The sequence below is a fragment of the Delphinus delphis genome, chromosome 13, assembly GCF_949987515.2.
Source record: "Delphinus delphis chromosome 13, mDelDel1.2, whole genome shotgun sequence".
NCBI lineage: Eukaryota > Metazoa > Chordata > Mammalia > Artiodactyla > Delphinidae > Delphinus > Delphinus delphis.
In genome coordinates this window covers 81914631-81936691 of record NC_082695.1, presented here as the reverse complement: position 1 = coordinate 81936691, position 22061 = coordinate 81914631, and the positions used below count along the sequence as shown (strand labels likewise).

The following is a 22061-nucleotide window of genomic DNA, read 5'->3' as shown; positions in this document are numbered from 1 at the left end:
AAGAGTACTCCAGGAAGGTCAGAGGCCTCGGCCCTGAGGGCCACACGCTTGAGGAACGAAAATCAGGCAGCTGTGGGTGGAGCGTAGTAAGTGGGCTGGGGGTACAGAGAGGGGAATGGGGTGAGGTCAGAGAGGTGGCCCGGGGCCAGGGTGCAGTGGCACTGGCACACCTTAGTAAGGATTTGATCAGTATATTCCCAGTATTGTGCGACCCTCACCAACATGTTTCCAAACCGTTGTCATCATCCTAAGTGGAAGCTCTGTAACCATTAAGCAGCTCTCCCCATTTCCCCTTCCCTCTGCAGCCCCTGGTAACCTCTCGTCTATTTTCTGTCTAGGTCCCTAGACTGAGAGCGGGATTGTACAGTATTTATCTGGCTTATCTCACTTAGCGTAATGTTTTCAGAGTTCCCCTATGTTGTAGCACGTGTCAGAACTTCATTTTTACGGCCGAATGACATTCCACTGTATGTACACACCACATTATATTTATGTATTCATCTGTTGGTGGATGTGGGGCTTGTTCCCACCTTTTGACTGTTACGAGTGATGCTGCGGTGAACGCTGGCATATCCGTTCGAGCCTCTGCTTTCGATTCTTTGGGTGTATACCAGAGCAGAACCGCTGGGCCATACGTTGATTCTACGTTTAGCTTTCTGAGGGACCGCCAAACGTGTCCCACGGCGGCTGCGCCGTTTGACATTCCCACTAGCAGCGTATGAGGCTTCCAGTTTCGCCACAGCCTCGCCAAAACTTGTTTCTTTTTCTTTCTTTTTTGTTAACTGTAATCCTCCTAGTAGGTGTGAGGTGGTATCTCATTGTGATTTTGATTTGCATTTCCCTAATGACTAGTGACTCTCTAGTGACTTTTCATGTGTTAACTGGCTATTCGTATATCTTTGGAGAAATGTCTAAGTTTTTTGCCCGTTGTTAAATTGGGATGGTTGACTTCTTGTTTTTGTTGAGTTTTGGGAGTTATTTATATATCCTGGATACTAAAACCTTATCAGGTATATGATTTGCAGATATCTTCTCCCGTTCTGTAGTTTGTTACTTTCTTTTTTTTTTTTTGAAGATCTATTTATTATTTATTTATTTTATTTATTTTTGGGTGCGTCGGGTCTTCGTCGCGGCACACGGGATCTTTGTTGAGGCATGCGGGATATTTTGTTGTGGCGTGCAGGCTTCTCTTTAGTTGTGGCATGCAGGTTTTCTCTCCTCTAGCGGTGGCGTGCAGGTTTTCTCTCTCTGGCAGTGGTGCGTGGGCTCCAGGGCGCGTGGGCTCCAGGGCCCGTGGGCTCTGTAGTTTGCAGCACGCAGACTCTCTAGTTGAGGCGCGTGAGCTCAGTAGTCGTGGTGTGTGGGCTTAGTTGCCCTGCGGCATGTGGGATCTTAGCTCCTGGACTAGGGGTCGAACCTGCGTCCCCTGCATTATAAGGCAGATTCTTTACCACTGGGCCACAAGGGTACCGGTTGTTACTTTCTTGTTAATGTCCTTTGATGCATGAAAGTTTTAAACTTTGTTGAAGTCCAATTTATCTCTGTTTTCTTTGGTTGTTTGTGTTTTTGGTGTCATATCTAAAAATTCATTGCCAAATCCAAGGTCATGATGACCCACCCCTATATTTTCTGCTGAGAGCTTTACGGTTTTAACTCATATTTAGGTTGTTGATCCATTTTGAATTAATTTTTGCACAAGGTTTGAGGTAGGGTCTCTGGGAGGGTTTTAAGCGGGAGAGTGCATGATTCGGTCTCTAATGTTGTAAGTGAACAGTGTTGGCTAAAAGGTTCCGTGTAATCAGGTCAATTAGACATGAACCTAAGTGTGCTAAGGGAGTATTGCAGAAAAGGTTGACTTTTACTTTTACCTCATAGAAGCATTTCTACTATCTTAATTTTGTTAATTTTTTCCCTGAAGAATGACAAGAACTACATAATCAGTAATCTGTCTCTACCAAGGAATAATTTTATTCTTTTTTTTTTCCCCCCAGATACAGTTTCCCAAAATTCTTCTCTGTCTTATTGTCATGAAGCAAGAGTCACTCATCATTCCCAGAATCCTTCTCCAGGAAGCAGCAGCCCTCGGCCTTCTGTGGTGGGACGCACAGGCCAGCGACCCAGAGGAGATGGCCAGGATTGGGACGCTGTGTCTTCCAGGTGACTGTAGGAAAGCCAGGTTAACTTGTGTGTGTGTTTCAGTTTTAGAGGGAGATTGTTGTTTTGCTGTTGTTTTGCTCTTTAGTCTTTTCTTTTGAAACATTAACACAGGTATTGGCCTTGTGTTAAACCAGTGACTTTCATACTTTTTTGACCATGACCCCCAGTAAGAAACAAGTGTTATACTGCAACTCGGTACTCAGTACACAGACATATACTCTGTGTATGTGTGCGTGTGCATCTGTGTGTGTCCACTGAAAAAATGTTCACAAAATTGTTCTCTCATTCTGTGTTACACAGTGCATTTCTGTTTCATCAAAAAAATGGTGATTCTGACCCACTGAATTGTTTTTAGCAGCCACAAATGGAGTGTTATCTAGTTTAAAAGCATAGTTTTAAATGCTGTATACTTTTTGATAACATTTTAAGCCCATTTTTGTAAGTTTAATCATAATTTAAATGCATTGGTGTTTACTATTAAAGGGAATGATTGGAGAATCTATAAAACAAAGTCCCCTTCAAGGTGCACAGTTACGGTATTTTATTCGTTGGTGTAAAGAAAGATATTTATATATCTAGTTTTCTTAAAGGGATTAGCGTGGTATTTGTGTGTTATCTCATTAGGCTCCAAGCATCTTAAAACCTCTTTTTTTTTCATTTATTTATTTTATTTTTATTTATTTTTGGCTGCATTGGGTCTTCATTGCTGTGTGCGGGCTTTCTCTAGTTGCGGCGAGCGGGGGCTACTTTTTGTTTGTGGTGTGCAGGCTTCTTGTCGCGGTGGCTTCTCTTGTTCTGGAGCACGGGCTCTAGGTGCGTGGTCTTCAGTAGTTGTGGCTCGCGGGCTCTAGAGCGCAGGCTCAGTAGTTGTGGCGCATGGGCTTCGTTGCTCGCGGCATGTGGGATCTTCCCGGACCAGGGCTGGAACCCGTTTCCCCTGCGTTGGCAGGCGGATTCTTAACCACTGCGCCACCAGAGAAGCTCTTAAAAAGCTCTTTTTAAGTCTTTTCTTTACTGTCATTCTGCTAAATGCTCAGTGAGACTAGCACTTGTCTGTTGGCTTGATTATTTTCTTGTGACGTGGCTACTGCTGCTCCAGGCTAACACTGACTCAGTCTTGCTGTGTGTTTGGTGTTACGTCAAGTGCTTCATGTGCTTTGCCTCCTGTGGTAGTCCTCGTAACAGTCCTATAATAGAAATGGTATTATTATCATCATTTATAGAAAAGCCTGAGGTTTGGAGAGGCTGGGAGCCAAGCCCCAGTTTATACAGTTGGTGAAGAGGGGGGCAGGGGTGTGGGCAGTACATGGTCCAGGAGCCTGTGCTCCTCGTCCTTACCGGGTGGCTGCTGTCGATCAGGTGTGGTTTTTCTCTTTACCTCATTCTCTGAGCTATATCTAGTGCGCTACATGCTTTTCACTCCTGAGTGAACGTACTCCTGCGCCCTTTCAGAGTTTGAGAGAAGCCCAGCTTATTTCCATATTTTGGGATGCTTGGTATATTGGAATTGAAGAAATGACAAAATGTATTAAAATTGGGGAGTTTTACACGTTCAGTAGTGTTAGTGCATCTCTGTGATTCAGCTTCAGTTGTGGATAACATCAAAAGTCAACGTTTTGAGGTGCTTTGTAAATGGGAAGTTCAAGCCTTTCTGTAGCACTTTTATCCCCACCCCACTCCTTTACACCCAAGGTAATTTTTTTTATAAAGTAAGCCAAGAAGGGATGTTCCATTTTGGGGTACATTTCCAAAATCATATGATGTTGACTGTACTAAATAAAGTAATCCATTTCTCATCATGTTTTTCTGGCATTTTCTAGCATTCTTCAGTTGCTAACATTGGCTTACTTAGAACATTTGGTGAAAATCACAGAAAATCTAGGAAACCGTACGAACTATTTAGTTTTGCCTTTATAAGTTACGGAAGAACTTTGCTATGAATCTGTTTGCTTTCCTTTAGAAATGGATGGGTTATCAGTGTTCATGTTGATTGCTGCTATAGGAATGTTGACACGTTTGGAGAACATCAGTTTGAAAAGCAACATATAAAAAAAGCATTCTTGGTTTCACTTACAATTTTGAGCCATCTTTATGGAATTTAATCTCATAAATTTGTCAAGGTTTCTGTAAATCTGACCAGAATTGTTTCATGGAGCAATATAATTGTGCACGGTATGAGTCTCCTAATATTCCAGGCAGCAGCTCTGCAGTAAATCTGCTTGTGGGCTGTTTCCATACTCAAGGTTTATTATTATCCTTGTCTACTTTACAGTGGAAGTAGTAGTCACGCTCATGTCAACTCAAGGGTCTCCATCCCTTCCCCTTTGGACATGGTGCACCTGGACCTGCCAGAGCTGGAGGCTGAGGACACGCTAGAGCTGCAGTTCCAGCAGCTGAGCCTGCCCCAGCTCTGCGTCTCCATCCTGGAGTGTGCCGTTCCTCTCTTAAGAACAGGTTGGTTGTGCTTGAAGTCAGTAGTTCCTTTTGTATACTTTGTGTTTGTTTTGTCTATTTTCTAGGACTCTAATTTTTCTCGTTTTTGCTTTCTATCTGTCTTCGGACCTTTAAAATCTGGATTTACTTATCTTTTGGGGTACAAATTCCTAAGAACTTAGTAAGGTCTTTATTATCCCTTAATTAAACGTGGATGCCATGGAGCGCTTTTCAGATAGAGTATCCCCTTCCATTGCTGGCCTTTTATTGCACAGACTTCCATTTGTGTGTGGCTATTTTAAAGGTAAGCACTGAAAAAACAATGCAACTGGAGTAAGTTAGAGAAGATGGATTGGCATGAATAGACCAGAATAAAAAACTCTTTGGCTTTTGCTCTTTAGAAATTTTTTGAGTTGCTTTCAGTTGTTCACTCCTCCTACTTGGTTTTTACTTGAGCTATGAAACATGTTAAAAACCGTAACAGACCCAACACTGGATTTGTACCTTTGCAGTAATTTCTTTTTCTTAAAAAACAAAACAAAACTCAGAAAACCCAAACGTTCTGGAGTTACATTTTCTCTCATGTGCTGGGTAAGTTTGCAAAGATGTACTGTAGTGTACACTGGGATGTCGTTGTGATTTTAGTGGAGAGTGATAAGAAGGATAACAATGTGGCCAGTGTCCAACAGAGCCTAGTAATCAAACAAGTTACCACACATTGAGTACCTGCTGTGCTCGGCTACCGGATGTGGTCTTGTGCACATTATTTTATGCACTCCTCACACCAACCCATTTTATACATCCCTTAGTGGTAATTACTGCTTTTCTCCCTGTTTTACAATGAGGGAGCTGAGGTTTAGAGTGCTTTAGAAACTTATCCAAAGTCAAACAGTGAAGAACAGAGGCTTGAACTACGGTTCTGAGACCAAAGTGCATGCATTTTGCAAGGTGAAGAAAGGTTTGGAATAAATAATGATTTTTATTCTCTAAATATATACATTTTAAGTAGTTGATAAACTTGTCAAAATACAAGATAAACAGGTTTTGCTTTTTTTCGTTTATACTGGCTGAGTAAAAAATCTGTCCCATGCTGATGGTTCTTTAAGTCCTATGACTATTCTTTGCCTGCTTGGAAGTGATAGGGAAGAAGGCCGGAGGTAGGTGTATATTTGGGAACATGAACAATTTTTTTTTATTCTGAAGAAAACTCTATACCTTAACTTCTCACTGACTGAAGAATTCTGCTTCCAGGAGTGAGGAATACATATTAATTCATGTACTAATAATGTGACATGAAGGAAGATCTGAACTTCGGCATCATCAAGTGTATATGTTTGTCTGCATGGTGTACTGAGGAGAACAGTTTTAGATTTAATGATTTTGCATTTAACCTTTTCTTAATTTGCTGTAAAAAGTCAGATTGATAATTATAGAGCTGTATCATGGTACATAAAATTTTCTAAATGTTCTCTTGCCCTTTTGTGGGAAATTATTGCATAATTTGCATTTGTTCAGTGTCGTAAGAGATTTCTAAGAGAATTTGCTCCAGCTGTTCTCATGAAACAATTAATCTAGACCCTTATGATCTGGTAGTTTGTTTTACTTTTATTCATTAGAAATTGACCTTTGGTATGTGGGACAGGAAAGTCTTGATTGAACATTCACCTTACTTAGAATTATGGGTGGTGGAATTCCTTTGTTATTCTATCTCTGTGGAGAAGGGAGATTGCTCAGGTGGGTGTGACTCTGACAGCACAGTTTCCTCCGGAATGTTTTTAGAGTTTAAGGTGAGTGTAGGTTTCCCAGGCAACTCCTGTGTAGGAAACTACTAATTCATGACAAGGCTTAAACTTTCTAGTCCTAAGTGGGAAATTTATTAGACTGCATCTTCTCAACTAAACCTGTGCTTTGTCACCTATTACATGTAACATGGATGGTCTCTGAATCTGAAAAGTTATTTTGATCTATCTCACAGTACTTTTAGTTAGATTATTGTTATACTCTTCCTGAGTATCTTTCCCACTTAAGAGCACATTTGATTTTTTGTAGTTAAATAGAGTTATGATTGAAACAGAAGTCTAATGGTGATTGCATATTGTGACTTCCCTATTCGTCTCTTTTAAACAATTCTAAAAACATCAAAAAATAAAAAGAGAAATAGGAACTTGGGGGCATTAGCTAACCAGAGGATTGAGCAATATGATGTTCAGCTTTATTTGAATTAACTTTATTTTTCTTCTCTCTCTCTCCTATTTGTATTCCTAGGTAGTAGACAGATGATAATAAGAGTTCTGGAATTGCTTGCAGAGGATATGGTACTTATTGGTGAAGCGATTTCAGCAGATATCTGGGATGACAGCAGTCTTTTTGCTATAGATATGGTGAGAATCAAGGTTTTCCTTGGGATGTGGGTAATAATATTAGTATTTTATTTTATCTTGGTCCTTTTAAGCTGGTTTCATTGTCTCATTAGTCTTTGAAAACTTTCTTTGTTTTAGACACAACAGATCCCAGGCTTATTTTGTGCATAGTCTGGAATAGGCCATTTCTCCAGAGATTCTGGTTACTTTTAATGCGGGAAATGTATATCAAGACCAAAAACAGGCCATTAGGGCTGCTTGTAGTTACAGTGATATCATTCTTTCCTTTCAGTAATAGAACCTAGGAAATCTGTATTTTAAAAAAACTCATGAATTCAGACTCTGCTACTTCTGAACTTCAACTTGTATTTCTTTGCTTGGACTTTATTGTCCTTCATAGATTCTTAGCAACATCAACATAATTGCTTATTAGTTTTAACCTTCAGCATAAAGTAAGTGATTTCACAGTAGCAGTATTAGTATCACTGTGGTCAATAACTAATAAAGTTCAGGATTTTCTTGCAGTTCTTTTTGACTTAGACTAAATCTCACTAAGTATATAAAGTCAAAATTCTGTGCCTTAAAGTCACTCAAAAGAATTATTTTCTCTGTTACCAATTCAGTATACAGTTAGATTTTTGTTTCAATTTGTTTTCATTTTTGGGAATTGTTTTCTCTTCATAAAAATGTAACTCAGGGGTGTCTCCCTGCCATCCTGTTTTCTAGTTTATTTTTTACATTTTTATTTTAGTTTTTGCAAATGTAAGAAAATAAGTACGTAGATTCTTATTCCCCTTCTCACATCTTACATAAAAGGTGGTATATCATATACAGTTTCATACCTTGTTTTTACAACGTAAGAGTAAATCCTGTATAGTAATTAGACTTATTGTTGTGACCACTATGTATAGAAATATTGAGTCACTATGTTGTGTAAGTCAATTATTCTTCAAAAACAAGCAAAGAAACGAACTCAGAGAAAAAAAAGATCAGACTTGTGATTAACAGAGGTGGGAAGTAGGGAGAGGGGGAATTGAATGAAGGTGATCAAAGGTACAGATTTTCAGTTTTAAGATGAATAACTACTAGGATGTAATGCACAACTGCTGTGTGTTATGTATGAAAGTTGCTAAGAGAGTGAATCCTGAGGGTCTCATCACAAGGAAAGGAAACTGTTTTTCTATCTCTCTAATTTTGTTTCTATGTGAGATGATGGATGTTCACCAAACTTAATGTGGTCATCATTTCAGGATGTATGTAAGTCAAATCATTAAGCTCTGCACTTTAAACTTATACAGTGCTATATGTCAACTATATCCCAATAAAACTGGAAGAGAAAATAATGCATCCTGGATAGATGGATGGATGTAAACATAGGCATGGAGATTATTCTGTGTTCATATGTGAAGATCTTCATTCTTTTTTACAGGCTGCGACTGCTTCACTGTGTATTTATTCACTCAATAAACATATTGATAGACATAATTGCTAACAAAAATGTGAAATGAGTAATGTGCATTTTTTAAAATTAATTAATTTATTGGCTGCGTTGGGTTTTTGTTGCCGTGCACGGGCTTTCTCTAGTTGTGGTGATCGGGGGCTATTCTTCGTTGCATTGTGTGGGCTTCTCATTGCGGTGGCTTCTCTTGTTGCAGAGCACGGGCTCTGTGGTGTGCAGGCTTCAGTAGTTGTGGCACATGGGCTTCAGTAGTTGTGGTTCGCGGGCTCTAGAGTGCAGGCTCAGTAGTTGTGGCGCACGGGCTTAGTTGCTCCATGGCATGTGGGATCTTCCCGGACCAGGGCTTGAACCTGTGTCCCCTGCATTGGCAGGCGGATTCTTAACCCCTGTGCCACCAGGGAAGCCCTCCCCCAATTTTTTTTATTTACACAAATCTTTTGAAAAGAAACACAACTGAAACATTTTACAGTAGGTGTAATATATTGTTTCAAGTCCTACAATTTATTTATAAAATAGGGATAATAGTTCTTATCTTAGTTTTTCGTTCGTTCTTAAGGTTATCACATTATTCTGTAGTACTTTTAGAAGGTTTTCACATATTGAAGGTTTTCAACAAGTGAGTTTTCCTTGAGAAGTGTGAAGAATGTTTTATCAGTTGCTTCTTAAAATAGCTCAAGTTTCTTGGCCAGAACATTTATCTGTAAAAGTTAGTCATTCATTTTTAACTTTTGGCTGCTGATCTTTTATGATTCAATGAATTATTTTTACTTTAAAGGTTAAATCTGTTGTGCAAGTGCCAATTGGTATGTTAGAAATGTTAAATAGTACTGCTGGAAATTATATTTGACTTATTTAAAAGAATAAATGCTTCCTAGGAAAAATCTCATCCCTTTGGGCTATATATTAATAGAAGCAGACAATTAAGTAGAATTCCTTAATGTCCCTACTTTTGTGAGGTTTACACAGAAGGCAGAAGCATATTTTTGTCGTGTCGTTAAAGGAACAAAGTAATAAATGTTGACCAATTCAGTAATTAAATGCATGTAGATATGTAATCAATTCTCTAGATCTTTCCAAATAGTGCTAATAGCATTCACGTCTGGAATTCCATAACTCAGTTTATGTAAGCATAGTCAAAGAAATTTTTTCTCCATAAATTGAATATTTTTATTTCAGTCGAAATAAATAAAAGAAAAAATATTTTCACTGAAATTATATTTTGTTAAAATAAAAAAATTTTTTGGTAAGCACTTGTAAAAGTTAGGATGACCTGAAGTATGTCATCCTTTTTTTGCCTACCTATGAAATTAAGTTTGTTTTTTCCTTATTCACATGGTAAGTTAGGTTCACGGGAGTAAGGAAGGCTCTTTTCCTCATGCCAGATAACCCCAGACTCTTGGGGCTGTTTTCTGTTCGTTTTTTGCCTTTCTTCTTTCTGTCACTGCTGTCACTCAGTGTCACGAAAAGCAGTGTTTTCTCCTTCTTTATGACTCATTCCTTCTAAATTCCCATCTGACCTGCTGTGAGCTGGTAACTTAGATTTCCAGGCATGTTGGAAGAATTGCTGGTTGAAGTTCAAGTGAAGTGGAGAGGATTATGAAAGTTTCTAGAGAGAAGGGCTTGGTATCCAGTAAGGGCTCAAGAAGGGGAATTGAACCAGGTTGTGAATTTATAATTGGCTGAGTGGAATCTCTAATTAGCATATGCTTTTCCTGCTACTGCCGCCAGTCCAGAGACAGGTGTTTTAGTTCACCAAACATTCTTTGATTGCTCATTATATGCTAGTGATAAAAGGAATACTTCCTGCCGTATCAGTAAACAAAGGATGTCACAGTCATCAGTGATTGCAGCCACCTCCGATGGTGAGCTGGTGAGCCGTGAGGAAACTCAGGAAGGAAAAGAATACCTGCCATCTAGCAGCCATCAGACTGCAATGATTTCAGTGAACTCAGACTCTTGCATCTTCCCGTGCACAGAAAAGCGCTAAATTCCTTAACTTGAGATATCTGGTTTTCTTTAATTAACAGTAATCTTTTGACATTCAGACTCCCTGCCCTTTGTTACAAAACTCCCATGTATCCTGGCTCCCCACCTCGCCTCCACGGAGCAGTTCTCTCAGGGTTACTTGAGATGCGGCCTCCTGGCCTTGAAGTCCTAAAAATTCCTGCTGAATAAAACATAACTCTCAGCTTTTAGGTTGTGAATAATTTTTTAGTCAACCCTGGGCCCTGGGGGTGCAAGATGAATAAGCAGCAATTCTTTTCACTCTTGTGGGAATTAGATAAAAAATTGACTGTATTCCCCATGCTGTACATTTCATCCCCATGACTCATTTATTTTGAAATTTGCAGTTTGTACCTCTTAATCTCTCTCACCTATTTCACTCATTCCCCCCCTCTCTTCCCCTCTGGCAGCTACCTGTTCGTTCTCTGTGTCTATGAGTCTGTTTCTGTTTTGAAGTTTGTTCATTTGTTTTTTAGATTCCAAATATAAGTGAAATCATATGTTTTTTGTCTTTATCTGCCTTATTTCACTTAGCATAATACTTTCTGGGTCGGTCCATCTGTGTTGTCACAACTGGCAATATTTCATTCTTTTTTATGGCTGATTAATATTCCATTGTATGTATATGTGTGTATGTGTTTGTGTACATATGTGCCACATCTTCTTTATCCATTTGTCTGTCGATGGTCACTTAGGTTGTTTCCATATCTTGGCTGTTGTAAATAGAGCTGCTCTAAACGTTGGGGGGCACGTCTCTTTGAGTTGGTGTTTTCATTTTTTTTGGATATAAACCCAGGAGTGGAATTGTTGGATTATACAGTAATTCTTGTTTTAGTTTTTTGAGGAATCTCCATGCTTTTTTCTATGGCGGCTGCATCGATTTACATTCTCACCAACAGTGTACAGGGGATCCCTTTTCTCCACATCCTTGTCAACATTTGTATTAGTGGTCTTTTTGTTGATAGCCATTCTGATAGGTGTGAGGTGATAGCTCACTGTTGTTCTGATTTGCATTTCTCTGACTAGTAATGTTGAGTATCTTTTCATGTGCCAAGGGTGCTTTGAAAACACTCCCAGCCGAGAATCTCAGGGAGGGCTTTGTGTAAATCGTGGCTGAGCTGAGTTTAAATTACGAATACGATTCGGCTAAGAAAGTAAAGGTAGGGCTTTTTGTCTGGCGGAGGGGAAGAGAATGATGGGGAGGAATGAATAGTGCTGATTGGTGGTCAAGGCTAGGGCTATTGGGAGGAGTGCAAGCAACCAGAGCATAAAACGTGAGGTGGATGTGGTGGGAGAGAGGCTGGAGGGTTCAGGTGGGGTCTGCTCACAGAAGGCTTTTGACGTGCTGCTGAGTAGTTTGGCTGTCATTCTGCAGGCAGGATGAGCTTGCTCTTAAACATAGAAGTGCCTGGTGAGACTTGCATGCAGAACAGTAATTGGCTGCCTTGTAGAAGGGGAGTGGGGAGTGTGAGGCTGGGAGCATATGGGGGAGAGTCACTTATTTCAGATGCTTTACAGAATCCAAAACCTGTTTTATATTGTGCAGATAGTGGAGATATTGTGTTTGCACTATAAATTCTGTTTTATTGGGAATATTTAGAATATTTTGTTCATCTGATATTTTAAGTCTGTAATTTTGTAAAAGCTTTGACTATCCTCTGAAAACTGGCTCTTTTTTTTTTTTTCTGCATCAACTACTTTACAGCTGTTTAAATATCTTTAGCCCAGCAAATTAAAACTGTGGACCAGATAGTATTGTTTTAAAATCCTTTCTTTTCTTAAAACATTAAAAACAAAACACTGGGCTTCCCTGGTGGCGCAGTGGTTGAGAGTCCGCCTGCTGATGCAGGGGATGCAGGTTCGTGCCCCGGTCCGGGAAGATCCCACATGCCGTGGAGCGGCTGGGCCCGTGAGCCATGGCTGCTGAGCCCGCGCATCCGGAGCCTGTGCTCCGCAACGGGAGAGGCCACAACAGTGAGAGGCCCGCGTACTGCAAAAACAAAACAAAACAAAACAAAAAAAACACTTTTTTTTTTTTTGGCTTGGAAGAAGTGTTGCAAATAGTAAAAGCTGCAAGACTGATTCTTATAGTATTTAATACTTCCTTTTTATACTATTTTGAGAAGTATGTCAATTCATCATTAGAATTAGCAAGGTTATTTGAAACAATTTCACAAGTAAATAGATTTTTAGAAAAAGCCTTGCAATACTGAGGTCTTAAATGTGTTCATTGATTTAAATTGTAAATTGTCAAACTTAGTCTTGAATAACAGAGATATGTTGTTTGTAGATGTAGAAAAGTATTTTAATGGAGAAGCACTGGGTGAAAAATTGCCTGTCCATGTAATAAGACTGTCACTGTGTTTCTAATTTGTTTTCTCTAGACCAGTGGTTATTAATATAAGTGCTATTAAAATTTTCTATTTTAATTTTGTAAGGGTGGCCCTACATTTGGTTGAAATTTTTAACTTTTAGTTTTATTTCCGTGGGCTCAAAGAACATAGTCTTAAATATACATTGACCGTTTTTTGTGATTAAGTAAATGGCTAGTTTTATAAAGTCAGTGTTCCTTGGAAACTCGAGGAGTTGTAGTCTTTGAAATGTTCAAAGTTTATATCTGTTTAATTTATTAATTAAGGTAAAAAAGACTGAGTTAAAACCTTTAAATCCAACTTCAGGTTTTGCCTCATATTTATGTTATTCAGACCACAATGACTCATTCATGTTGGGTCTTTACTCTCTATTATGCACTTCATCAATAGAAAATTACCTAATTTACCTAATTTTTTTTGTTCTGAATTATTATTTATATTTCATACATTTTTGTTCATATTTCACTACACTAGTTTTTCTTTGAATTTTTGAATTTTATTTTATGTGTTTTTTTATACAGCAGGTCCTTATTAGTCATCAGTTTTATACACATCAGTGTATACATGTCAATCCCAATCTCCCAGTTCATCCCACCACCACCCCCACCCCGCCACTTCCCCCCTTGGTGTCCATACGTTTGTTCTCTACATCTGTGTCTCTATTTCTGCCCTGCAAACTGGTTCATCTGTACCATTTTTCTAGGTTCCACATATATGTGCTAACATACGATATTTGTTTTTCTCTTTCTGACTTACTTCACTCTGTATGACAGTCTCTAGATCCATCCACGTCTCTACAAATGACCCAATTTCGTTCCTTTTTATGGCTGAGTAATATTCCATTGTATATATGTACCACATCTTCTTTATGCATTCGTCTGTCGATGGGCATTCAGGTTGCTTCCATGTCCTGGCTATTGTAAATAGTGCTGCAATGCACATTGGGGTACATGACTCTTTGAATTCTGGTTTTCTCAGGGTATATGCCCAGTAGTGGGATTTCTGGGTCGTATGGTAGTTCTAATTTTAGTTTTTTAAGGGACCTCCATACTGTTCTCCATAGTGGCTGTATCAATTTACATTCCCACCAACAGTGCAAGAGGGTTCCCTTTTCTCCACACCCTCTCCAGCATTTATTGTTTGTAGATTTTTTGATGATGCCCATTCTCACTGGTGTGAGGTGTTACCTCATTGTAGTTTTGATTTGCATTTCCCTAATAATTAGTGATGTTGAGCATCCTTTCATGTGTTTCTTGGCAATCTGTATATCTTCTCTGGAGAAATGTCTGTTTAGGTCTTCTGCCCGTTTTTGGATTGGGTTGTTTGTTTGTTTTATATTGAGCTACTTGAGCTGTTTATATATTTTGGAGATTAATCCTTTGTCTGTTGATTCGTTTGCAAATATTTTCTCCCATTCTGAGGGTTGTCTTTTCGTCTTGTTCGTAGTTTTCTTTGCTTTGCAAAAGCTTTTAAGTTTCATTAGGTCTTGTTTGTTTATTTTTGTTTTTATTTCCATTTCTCTAGGAGGTGGATCAAAAAGGATCTTGTTGTGATTTATGTCAAAGAGTGTTCTTCCTATGTTTTCCTCTAAGACTTTTCTAGTGTCCAGCCTTACATTTAGGTCTTTAATCCTTTTGAGTTTATTTTTGTGTATGGTGTTAGGGAGTGTTCTAATTTCATTCTTTTACATGCAGCTGTCCAGTTTTCCCAGCACCACTTCTTGAAGAGACTGTCTTTTCTCTATTTTATATCCTTGCCTCCTTTGTCATAGATTAGTTGACCATAGGTGCATGGGTTTATCTCTGGGCTTTCTCTCCTGTACCATTTATCTATATTTCTGTTTTTGTGCCAGTACCCTATTTTCTTGATTACTGTAGCTTTGTAGTATAGTCTGAAGTCAGAGAGTCTGATTCCTCCAGCTCCGTTTTTCTTTCTCAAGATTGCTTTGGCTATTCGGGATCTTTTGTGTTTCCATACAAATTGTGAAATTTTTTGTTCTAGTTCTGTGAAAAATGCCATTGGTAGTTTGATAGGGATTGCACTGAATTTGTAGATTGCTTTTGGTAGTGTAGTCATTTTCACAATGTTGATTCTTCCAATCCAAGAACGTGGTATATCTCTCCATCTGTGTTGTCTTTGGTTTCTTTCATCAATGTCTTATAGTTCTCTGAGTACAATCTTTTACCTCCTTAGATAGGCTTATTCCTAGGTGTTTTATTCTTTTTTTTTGCAGTGGTGAATGGGATTGTTTCCTTAATTTAGCTTTCACATTTTTCATCATTAGTATAGGAATGCAAGAGATTTCTGTGCATTAATTTTGTATCCTGCAACTTTACCAAATTTGTTGATTAGCTCTAGTAGTTTTCTGGTAGCATCTTTAGGATTCTCTATGTATAGTATCATGTAATCTGCAAACAGTGACAGTTTTACTTCTTCTTTTCCAATTTGTATTCCTTTTATTTATTTTTCTTCTCTGATTGCTGTGGCTAGGACTTCCAAAACTATGTTGAATAATAGTGGTGAGAGTGGACATCCTTGTCTTATTCCTGATCTTCAAAGAAATGCTTTCAGTTTTTCACCATTGAGGATGATGTCTGCTGTGGGTTTGTTGTATATGTTCTTTATTTTGTTGAGGTAGGTTCCCTCCATGCCCCCTTTCTGGAGAGTTTTCATCATAAATGGGTGTTGATTTTGTCAGAAGTTTTTTCTACATCTATTGAGATGATCATATTGTTTTTATTCTTCAGTTTGTTAATATTGTGTATCACATTGATTGATTTACATATATTGAAGAATCCTTGCATCCCTGGGATAAATCCCACTTGATCATGGTGTATGATCCTTTTAATGTGTTGTTGGATTCTGTTTGCTAGTATTTTGTTGAGGATTTTTGCATCTATATTCATCAGTGCTATTGGTCTGTAACTTTCTTTTTTTGTAGTATCTTTGTCTGGTTTGGGTATCAGGGTGATGGTGGCCTCATAGAAAGAGTTTGGGAGTGTTCCTTCCTCTGCAATTTTTTGGAAGAGTTTGAGAAGGATGGGTGTTAGCTCTTCTCTAAATGTTTGATAGAATTCACCTGTGAAGCCATCTGGTCCTGGACTTCTTGTTTGTTGGAAGATTTTTAATCACAGTTTCGATTTCATTACTTATGATTGGTCTGTTCATATTTTCTATTTCTTCCTGTTTAGTCTTGGAAGGTTATTACCTTTCTAAGAATTTGTCCATTTCTTCCACGTTGTCCATTTTATTGGGATAGAGGTGCTTGTAGTAGTCTCTTAGGATGCTTTGTATTTTTGCGGTGTCTGTTGTAACGTCTCCTTTTTCATTTCTAATATTATTGATTTGAGTCCTCTCCGTCTTTTTCTTGATGAGTCTGGCTAAAGGTTTATCAATTTTGTTTATCTTCTCAAAGAACCAGCTTTTAGTTTTATTGATCTTTGCTATTGTTTTCTTTGTTTCTATTTCATTTATTTCTGCTCTGATCTTTAAGATTTCTTTCCTTATACTACGTTTGGGTTTTGCTTGTACTTCTTTCTCTAGTTCCTTTAGGTGTAAGGTTAGATTGTTTATTTGAGATTTTTCTCACTAATTTTTAACCTTTTATGTACAAAGATAATGTCTTTTTTGTATGTGTAGATTATTTTTGATTTTTACTTCAGTATGAAATCATATTTCACTTACAGGGAAATTTAACCTTTTTTAGTACAGTTATTATACTTGGTCTTCATGCAGAAGTTTTGCTATCTCTTTTGTTTCCTTTTTTTTTTTACTCTATAGATTATTTTATCTTCCTTTTACTTCTGTAGTGATTTGGAAAGTATCATAGTTTTAATGTTATTTGTGTTTATCTTTAAATTTTTCAAATGATCCATGTAAGTAACAAAAAAATGTTTACTCCTTTATATAATTTTTAAAATTTTGTAAAATATACATAACATAAAATTTACCATTTAACTCTTTTTGCGTGTATAATTCAGTGGCATTAGGCACATTCACATTGTTGTACACTTGTCACCATAATCTGTCTCCAAAACTTTTTCATCATCTCAGAGTGAAACTCCACACCCACTAAACAATAACTCCCCACTCTCCTCTTCCCCCAGTCCCTGATAACCACTATTCTACCTTCTTTCTTTATGAATTTGTATATTTTAGGTGCTTCATATAAGAGGAATCATACAGTACTTGTCTTTTTGTATCTGGCTTATTTTACTTTACATAATGTTTTCAAGAGTCATCTTGTTGTAGCATGTGTCAAAATGTCATTCCCTTTTAAGGCTGAATATTTCATTGTATGTATACCATCTACTGCATATTGTTTATCCATTCATATGTTGATAGACACATTTCTACCTTTTGGCTGTTGTGAATAATGTTGCTCTGAACATTGACGTACAAATAAGTGTTTGAAATCCCTGCTTTCGATTCTTCTGGCCATATACTCAGAAGTGACATTGCTGGATCATATGGTAATTCTATGTTTAATGTTTTGAGGAACTGCCATACTATTTCCACAGTGACTGAACCTTTTACATTTCCACCAGCAATGCACAGGTGCTCCAGTTTCTCCACATCCTCGTCAACATTTGTTATTTCCTATTATTTTTGATAATGTCCATCCTAATGGATGTGAAGTGTATCTATTGTGGCTTTGATACTTTATGTAACTTTTATAGGCCCCATGTCTTTTAGTTTTATTTCGTGTTTATTTATCCTTGAATTAAAAAATTTCTGACATACATTATATTTTTGTCTTTAGTTTACAGGTAATTTCTTATTTTAATTTTCATAAATTTTCCATGGAAAGTTGAGCGTGAGAACCCCAGTGCTTTTTTTGTTCTACCCTTTTTCTGATACTGTCCTTTCAGCAGCTAGTTTATAGGGTTATGTCAACATATCTAGGATATATTTTAGTCTGTGTTGTTATGACTTGCCAGTTAGTCTACTGTATTTTAGTTTTCATGTTTTATGCATACCTTTCGATTTAAAAGATATAACTTCTATTTAAGTAGTAAGGTATCTAGAAATTTATGATGGTGGAACATTTGCTCTGAAACAACCTTATTACCTGAAGAGAGATTATACAATTTAATATTTCATTGTTTTTTAATTATTTGACTTCCCCTGTTTCATTTCTTTAGTAACTTTGGGATCACTTTGAGGGCAGGGATCATGTCTCTTGAACTAATGCATTTTCCCCCATATACCTGCCACTGTGTTAAGCATACACTAAGTCCAATAAATATTGGATGAGAGATTTACATTCAGTGTTCAAAGTTGGAACAATTAAGCACTAGAAACTAGGAGGAACTAATGGATCATTAAGTTTTTGTATTTTGTTTATTTTTATTTATTATTAGTTAGAATTCATATTAAATACTTAAAAATTGTTAGCTTTTTAAAAAATTTAGGTATACTTATCATTCTTTCCTATCGTTAAAAGTATCTTGGCATGTATTGGTTATTCTTATAGGGAGGAATACATTTATATTATTTAATGATAACATTTTATATTGTTCTCCATGATATTTCTATATTGGCCCCTAAAATTGATTGTTTTCTTCTGTTTTGTGTTTAAATGTTTGCAGAAAAAGAAACTGCTCATGGTGTTGGGGTCCCTTGGAGACAGCATGTGCTACCATAAAAGCAACATCAGTTTGGAACAACCAGAGGCGGTGCTGGTGCACCACAGGATGGCCTTTGTCAGCATTTCGCTGTTTGCAGTCCGACTGCTGCAGACACTTCTCCCTGTTGAAAAGGTAAGGCAGGTAGCGTGGCTTTGTTGTAGTTTACTGGGTGTTACAATCACTGTCCTGTTGTAAATTCCTTCTGATCATTTCATGGTGTACAAAGATTATATTGGAAATGCAGAAATTGAGAAATGGCTAACATTTTTTATTAGTTTTGACAAATAAATTGATAGAAAAAAATACTAATTTTTTAAGATAACTTTTAAAAACTGTGGTGTAATATGTTGAGAAAGGTGCACAGTTCAGGGCATTTTTACTAAGTGAATATATCTGTGTTTAGAAAGTGACCACCCCGCAAAACATGAAGTAGAACATGACCAGTCTTTCAAGGCCGCTTCCTGTCGCTTAACCTCTCCTCTCCCCACCCCTGCAAGCTAAACTCCTTTCTGACTTCTGTCACCATAGAGGGGTTTTTCTGTTTTTGAGCTTTATATAAATAGATGTATAAAGTATGTAATTGCTCAAGATTTTTTTTTTTTTTTTTTTTTCGGTACGCGGGTCTCTCACTGTTGTGACCTCTCCCGTTGTGGAGCACGGGCTCCGGACATGCAGGCTCAGCGGCCATGGCTCACTGGCCCAGCCGCTCTGCGGCACATGGGATCCTCCCGGACTGGGGCACGAACCCGTGTCCCCTGCATCGGCAGGCGGACTCTCAACCACTGTGCCACCAGGGAAGCCCAAGATTTTTTTTTTTTTTTTGAGTTTCATTTTTGTTGTTGCTTGTAGCAGTTGTTTGTTAATTTTTATTGCAAAATACTATTCCATTATGTGACTGTATGTTAAAGGTGATTTTAACAGGCGTAAATACTTCTTTTAAATCATCTTATTGACTGTACTTTAAAGTGGAGGTTATATCTCTGAATTTGAACGTTGGTGGTAAAAATATCTCAAATGACTCATATGCAAGTGTTGTGTAGTGAACTTATTGCAAAAAGAAAGGTGTAGCATCGTGCTTAACTGAAGGTATGGGAAAAATTACTGCAGCTAAAGAACCATTTCCTGTGCCTTTTGTTGTCCTTTGGTATAGCCACTTGCCCTTTTGCTCCGTAGAATTCTGCAGAGCATGTAGTGTAAACTCCATTTTTTTTTTTTTTTTTTTGCGGTACGCAGGCCTCTCACTGTTGTGGCCTCTCCCGTTGCGGAGCACAGTCTCCGGACACACAGGCTCAGCGGCCATGGCTCATGGGCCCAGCCGCTCCGCGGTATGTGGGATCTTCCCGGACCGGGGCACGAACCCACGTCCCCTGCATCGGCAGGCGGACTCTCAACCACTGCGCCACCGGGGAAGCCCTAATTTTAATTTTTAACTTTTTTATTAATTGTTATGTTTCTGAATAACACTCTGTGTTAAAGAGTGATAATTTTCCAAGGCATAAACATTATAAATTGAAGAATTTCAGTCATATAAGACTGGTATTGCATTTAAAATATAGGTGTCTCAACTTTACATGATAATGTTATATAACTGAAAAATTAGTAGTGCTACAATAACTTGTTACTAAGTATTACAAATGATCAATCTATGTATAGGTTGAGGTATTTTTGGAAAAGTTACTTGTCAGTTGTACCGTAGAGCTTATTTATTGCTTTTTTGATTATAGAGTTTTTTTCATCTATATGCTTATTTGGGCAGGAGTCAAAATAGAAGTCAATAATTTATTTTATTTGACTTACTTTGGTGTTAGAATAATGTAAAGCCAACTCTCCATGTCTTTTTTTAAGGTAGCTATGTATTGTTTTTGAAGGCAAATCAGTATCTGTCATTTTGGGGAGCTCTTTTAAATATGTAGCTTGGAACTGCATTAGAACAGTAAGTGGGGTCATTGAAGAGAGTGTAATTAAGGTATCAGCTTATAGATGGTTATAACTGCTTTGACTGATTAACTAAGAACTTTAAAATGAGATCTAAACAAACATGCTCTTCCTTTGCTGTTAACTTTCTCCTTCAGTTTATATAAATACAAGGCTATGCTGCCCTCTGCCTGTTGCTAGCCCACCAAAAATTGAAGTGGAATTTGGACTCTGAAACTTTCTACCTTAAAAGTGGCTTTTAAATGTTTGAGTTGCCACTTACCAAATATGTAATTTTGAAGTTGGAAAATGATATAGTATGAATCTATGTAGAGATTTCCTGAATTTGAATGTTTTGACAAAATGCCTTGAAGACCTTTTCTGAAATTGATAATTGCTGATTTTAAATGAATTTGGAGAATACCCATGTATAGGTTAAAATGATGCATTGGTAAATGTTATTACCAATGTTGTAAATTAAAATTAAAAGTGTTCTGGTTGGGTAAATCAAATTGGTAAGACAAATGAAGTTAACTTCATATGGGGGAACCATCTGGGAAATAAGAGCTAAAAATACTGGCCCTGTGCCAGAAACAAGATCCCAGAGCATCCTAGGAACCCCTGTGACCCTTTCTCAGCCAAGCAGACTGAAGGTGAGGAAGAATTTATACCACAAGATTTTGACTTTTTTAGTGAGGTATATAAAATCTAATAATTGGGTGTAGCTGATTGATTCAGAGCAGCATTTCTCAAAGTGTAATGTGCACCCAGATCACCCAGAGATCTTGTTAATCCGATCTTGCATGTTCTGGTCTGTAAGGTCTGGATAGGGCCTAAGAATCCCTACTTCTGACAGGCCATGCCAGGATAACGCCCTGGCTGCTCTGAGTGGCAGGTTTAGAGAAAACAGTATTATACCCCTCCTCCTCCAGCACGCACGAGATGACGATGTTGACTCTTTTCTATCTAATACTGGTAATAGCTTTCCACTGAAACATCATCACTTTCAGTCCCAACTGACACGTGACTAATGCTTATATATGTAGGACCACCGTCTTCAGTCTGGGGTGTAAACTGTGATGGGTCCATTGGCCATGCAAGGATTAAACGTATGACCTTACCTTGGTGCTTTGAGTTGCTGAGAGGAGTTTCAGATGTAGGTATGCAGAGTGAAAATGTCAGAATTCCTTAATGATGGGATGAAAAGAGGAAAGAAAGGAAATTAGTACTTATTGAATGTGATATGCCAGACATCTGCCCAGTGCTTATTTAATCCTCACATCAGCTATTCTTATTTTTCTGCCTAGAGTCAGAGAAAACGCCTTTAAACTAAAACACAGTGCCTTTGGAGTTAGACCCACTAGGATTTACTATCTTAGCGCAGAGCCCCACTCACTGAGTCTCCTTTGCTAATTTCTCTCTATCTTCCTAACCTCTTAAAGGGGTGGAACCCCAGGACTGGCCCTGGCCCTCATGAGATATCATCGCATTTTGGTCTTTAAGTGCCATCTATTTGCGGATACCTCCCAAACTTATATTTTCAGACAACACGTGTCACCTGAACCACAAACTCATAAGTATATATCCAGTATCCTTTTTGACATCTTCTCGAGACAGCTGATATCTCCGACTGAACATGCCCCAAGTCTTACTTCCCTGCATAGATGTGTTTTTCCTCTAGTCTTCCCGAGCTCAGTAAATAGCACCTTCATTCCAGTTGATTGTTGATCAG

The 22061-nt window shown here is 38.0% G+C and overlaps 1 protein-coding gene across 2 annotated transcripts in view; it reads left to right on the top strand.

Moving 5' to 3' along the window:
• Positions 1–22061, top strand: part of RTTN (rotatin) — a 138003-nt gene that overhangs the window by 9811 nt on the left and 106131 nt on the right. For both annotated transcript variants that reach the window (XM_060029205.1, XM_060029204.1), the window contains exons 8-11: positions 1992–2157; positions 4430–4611; positions 6856–6971; positions 18377–18547. In XM_060029205.1, coding sequence (XP_059885188.1) covers positions 1992–2157; positions 4430–4611; positions 6856–6971; positions 18377–18547 — 635 coding nt within the window. The remainder of the gene's footprint in view (positions 1–1991; positions 2158–4429; positions 4612–6855; positions 6972–18376; positions 18548–22061) is intronic.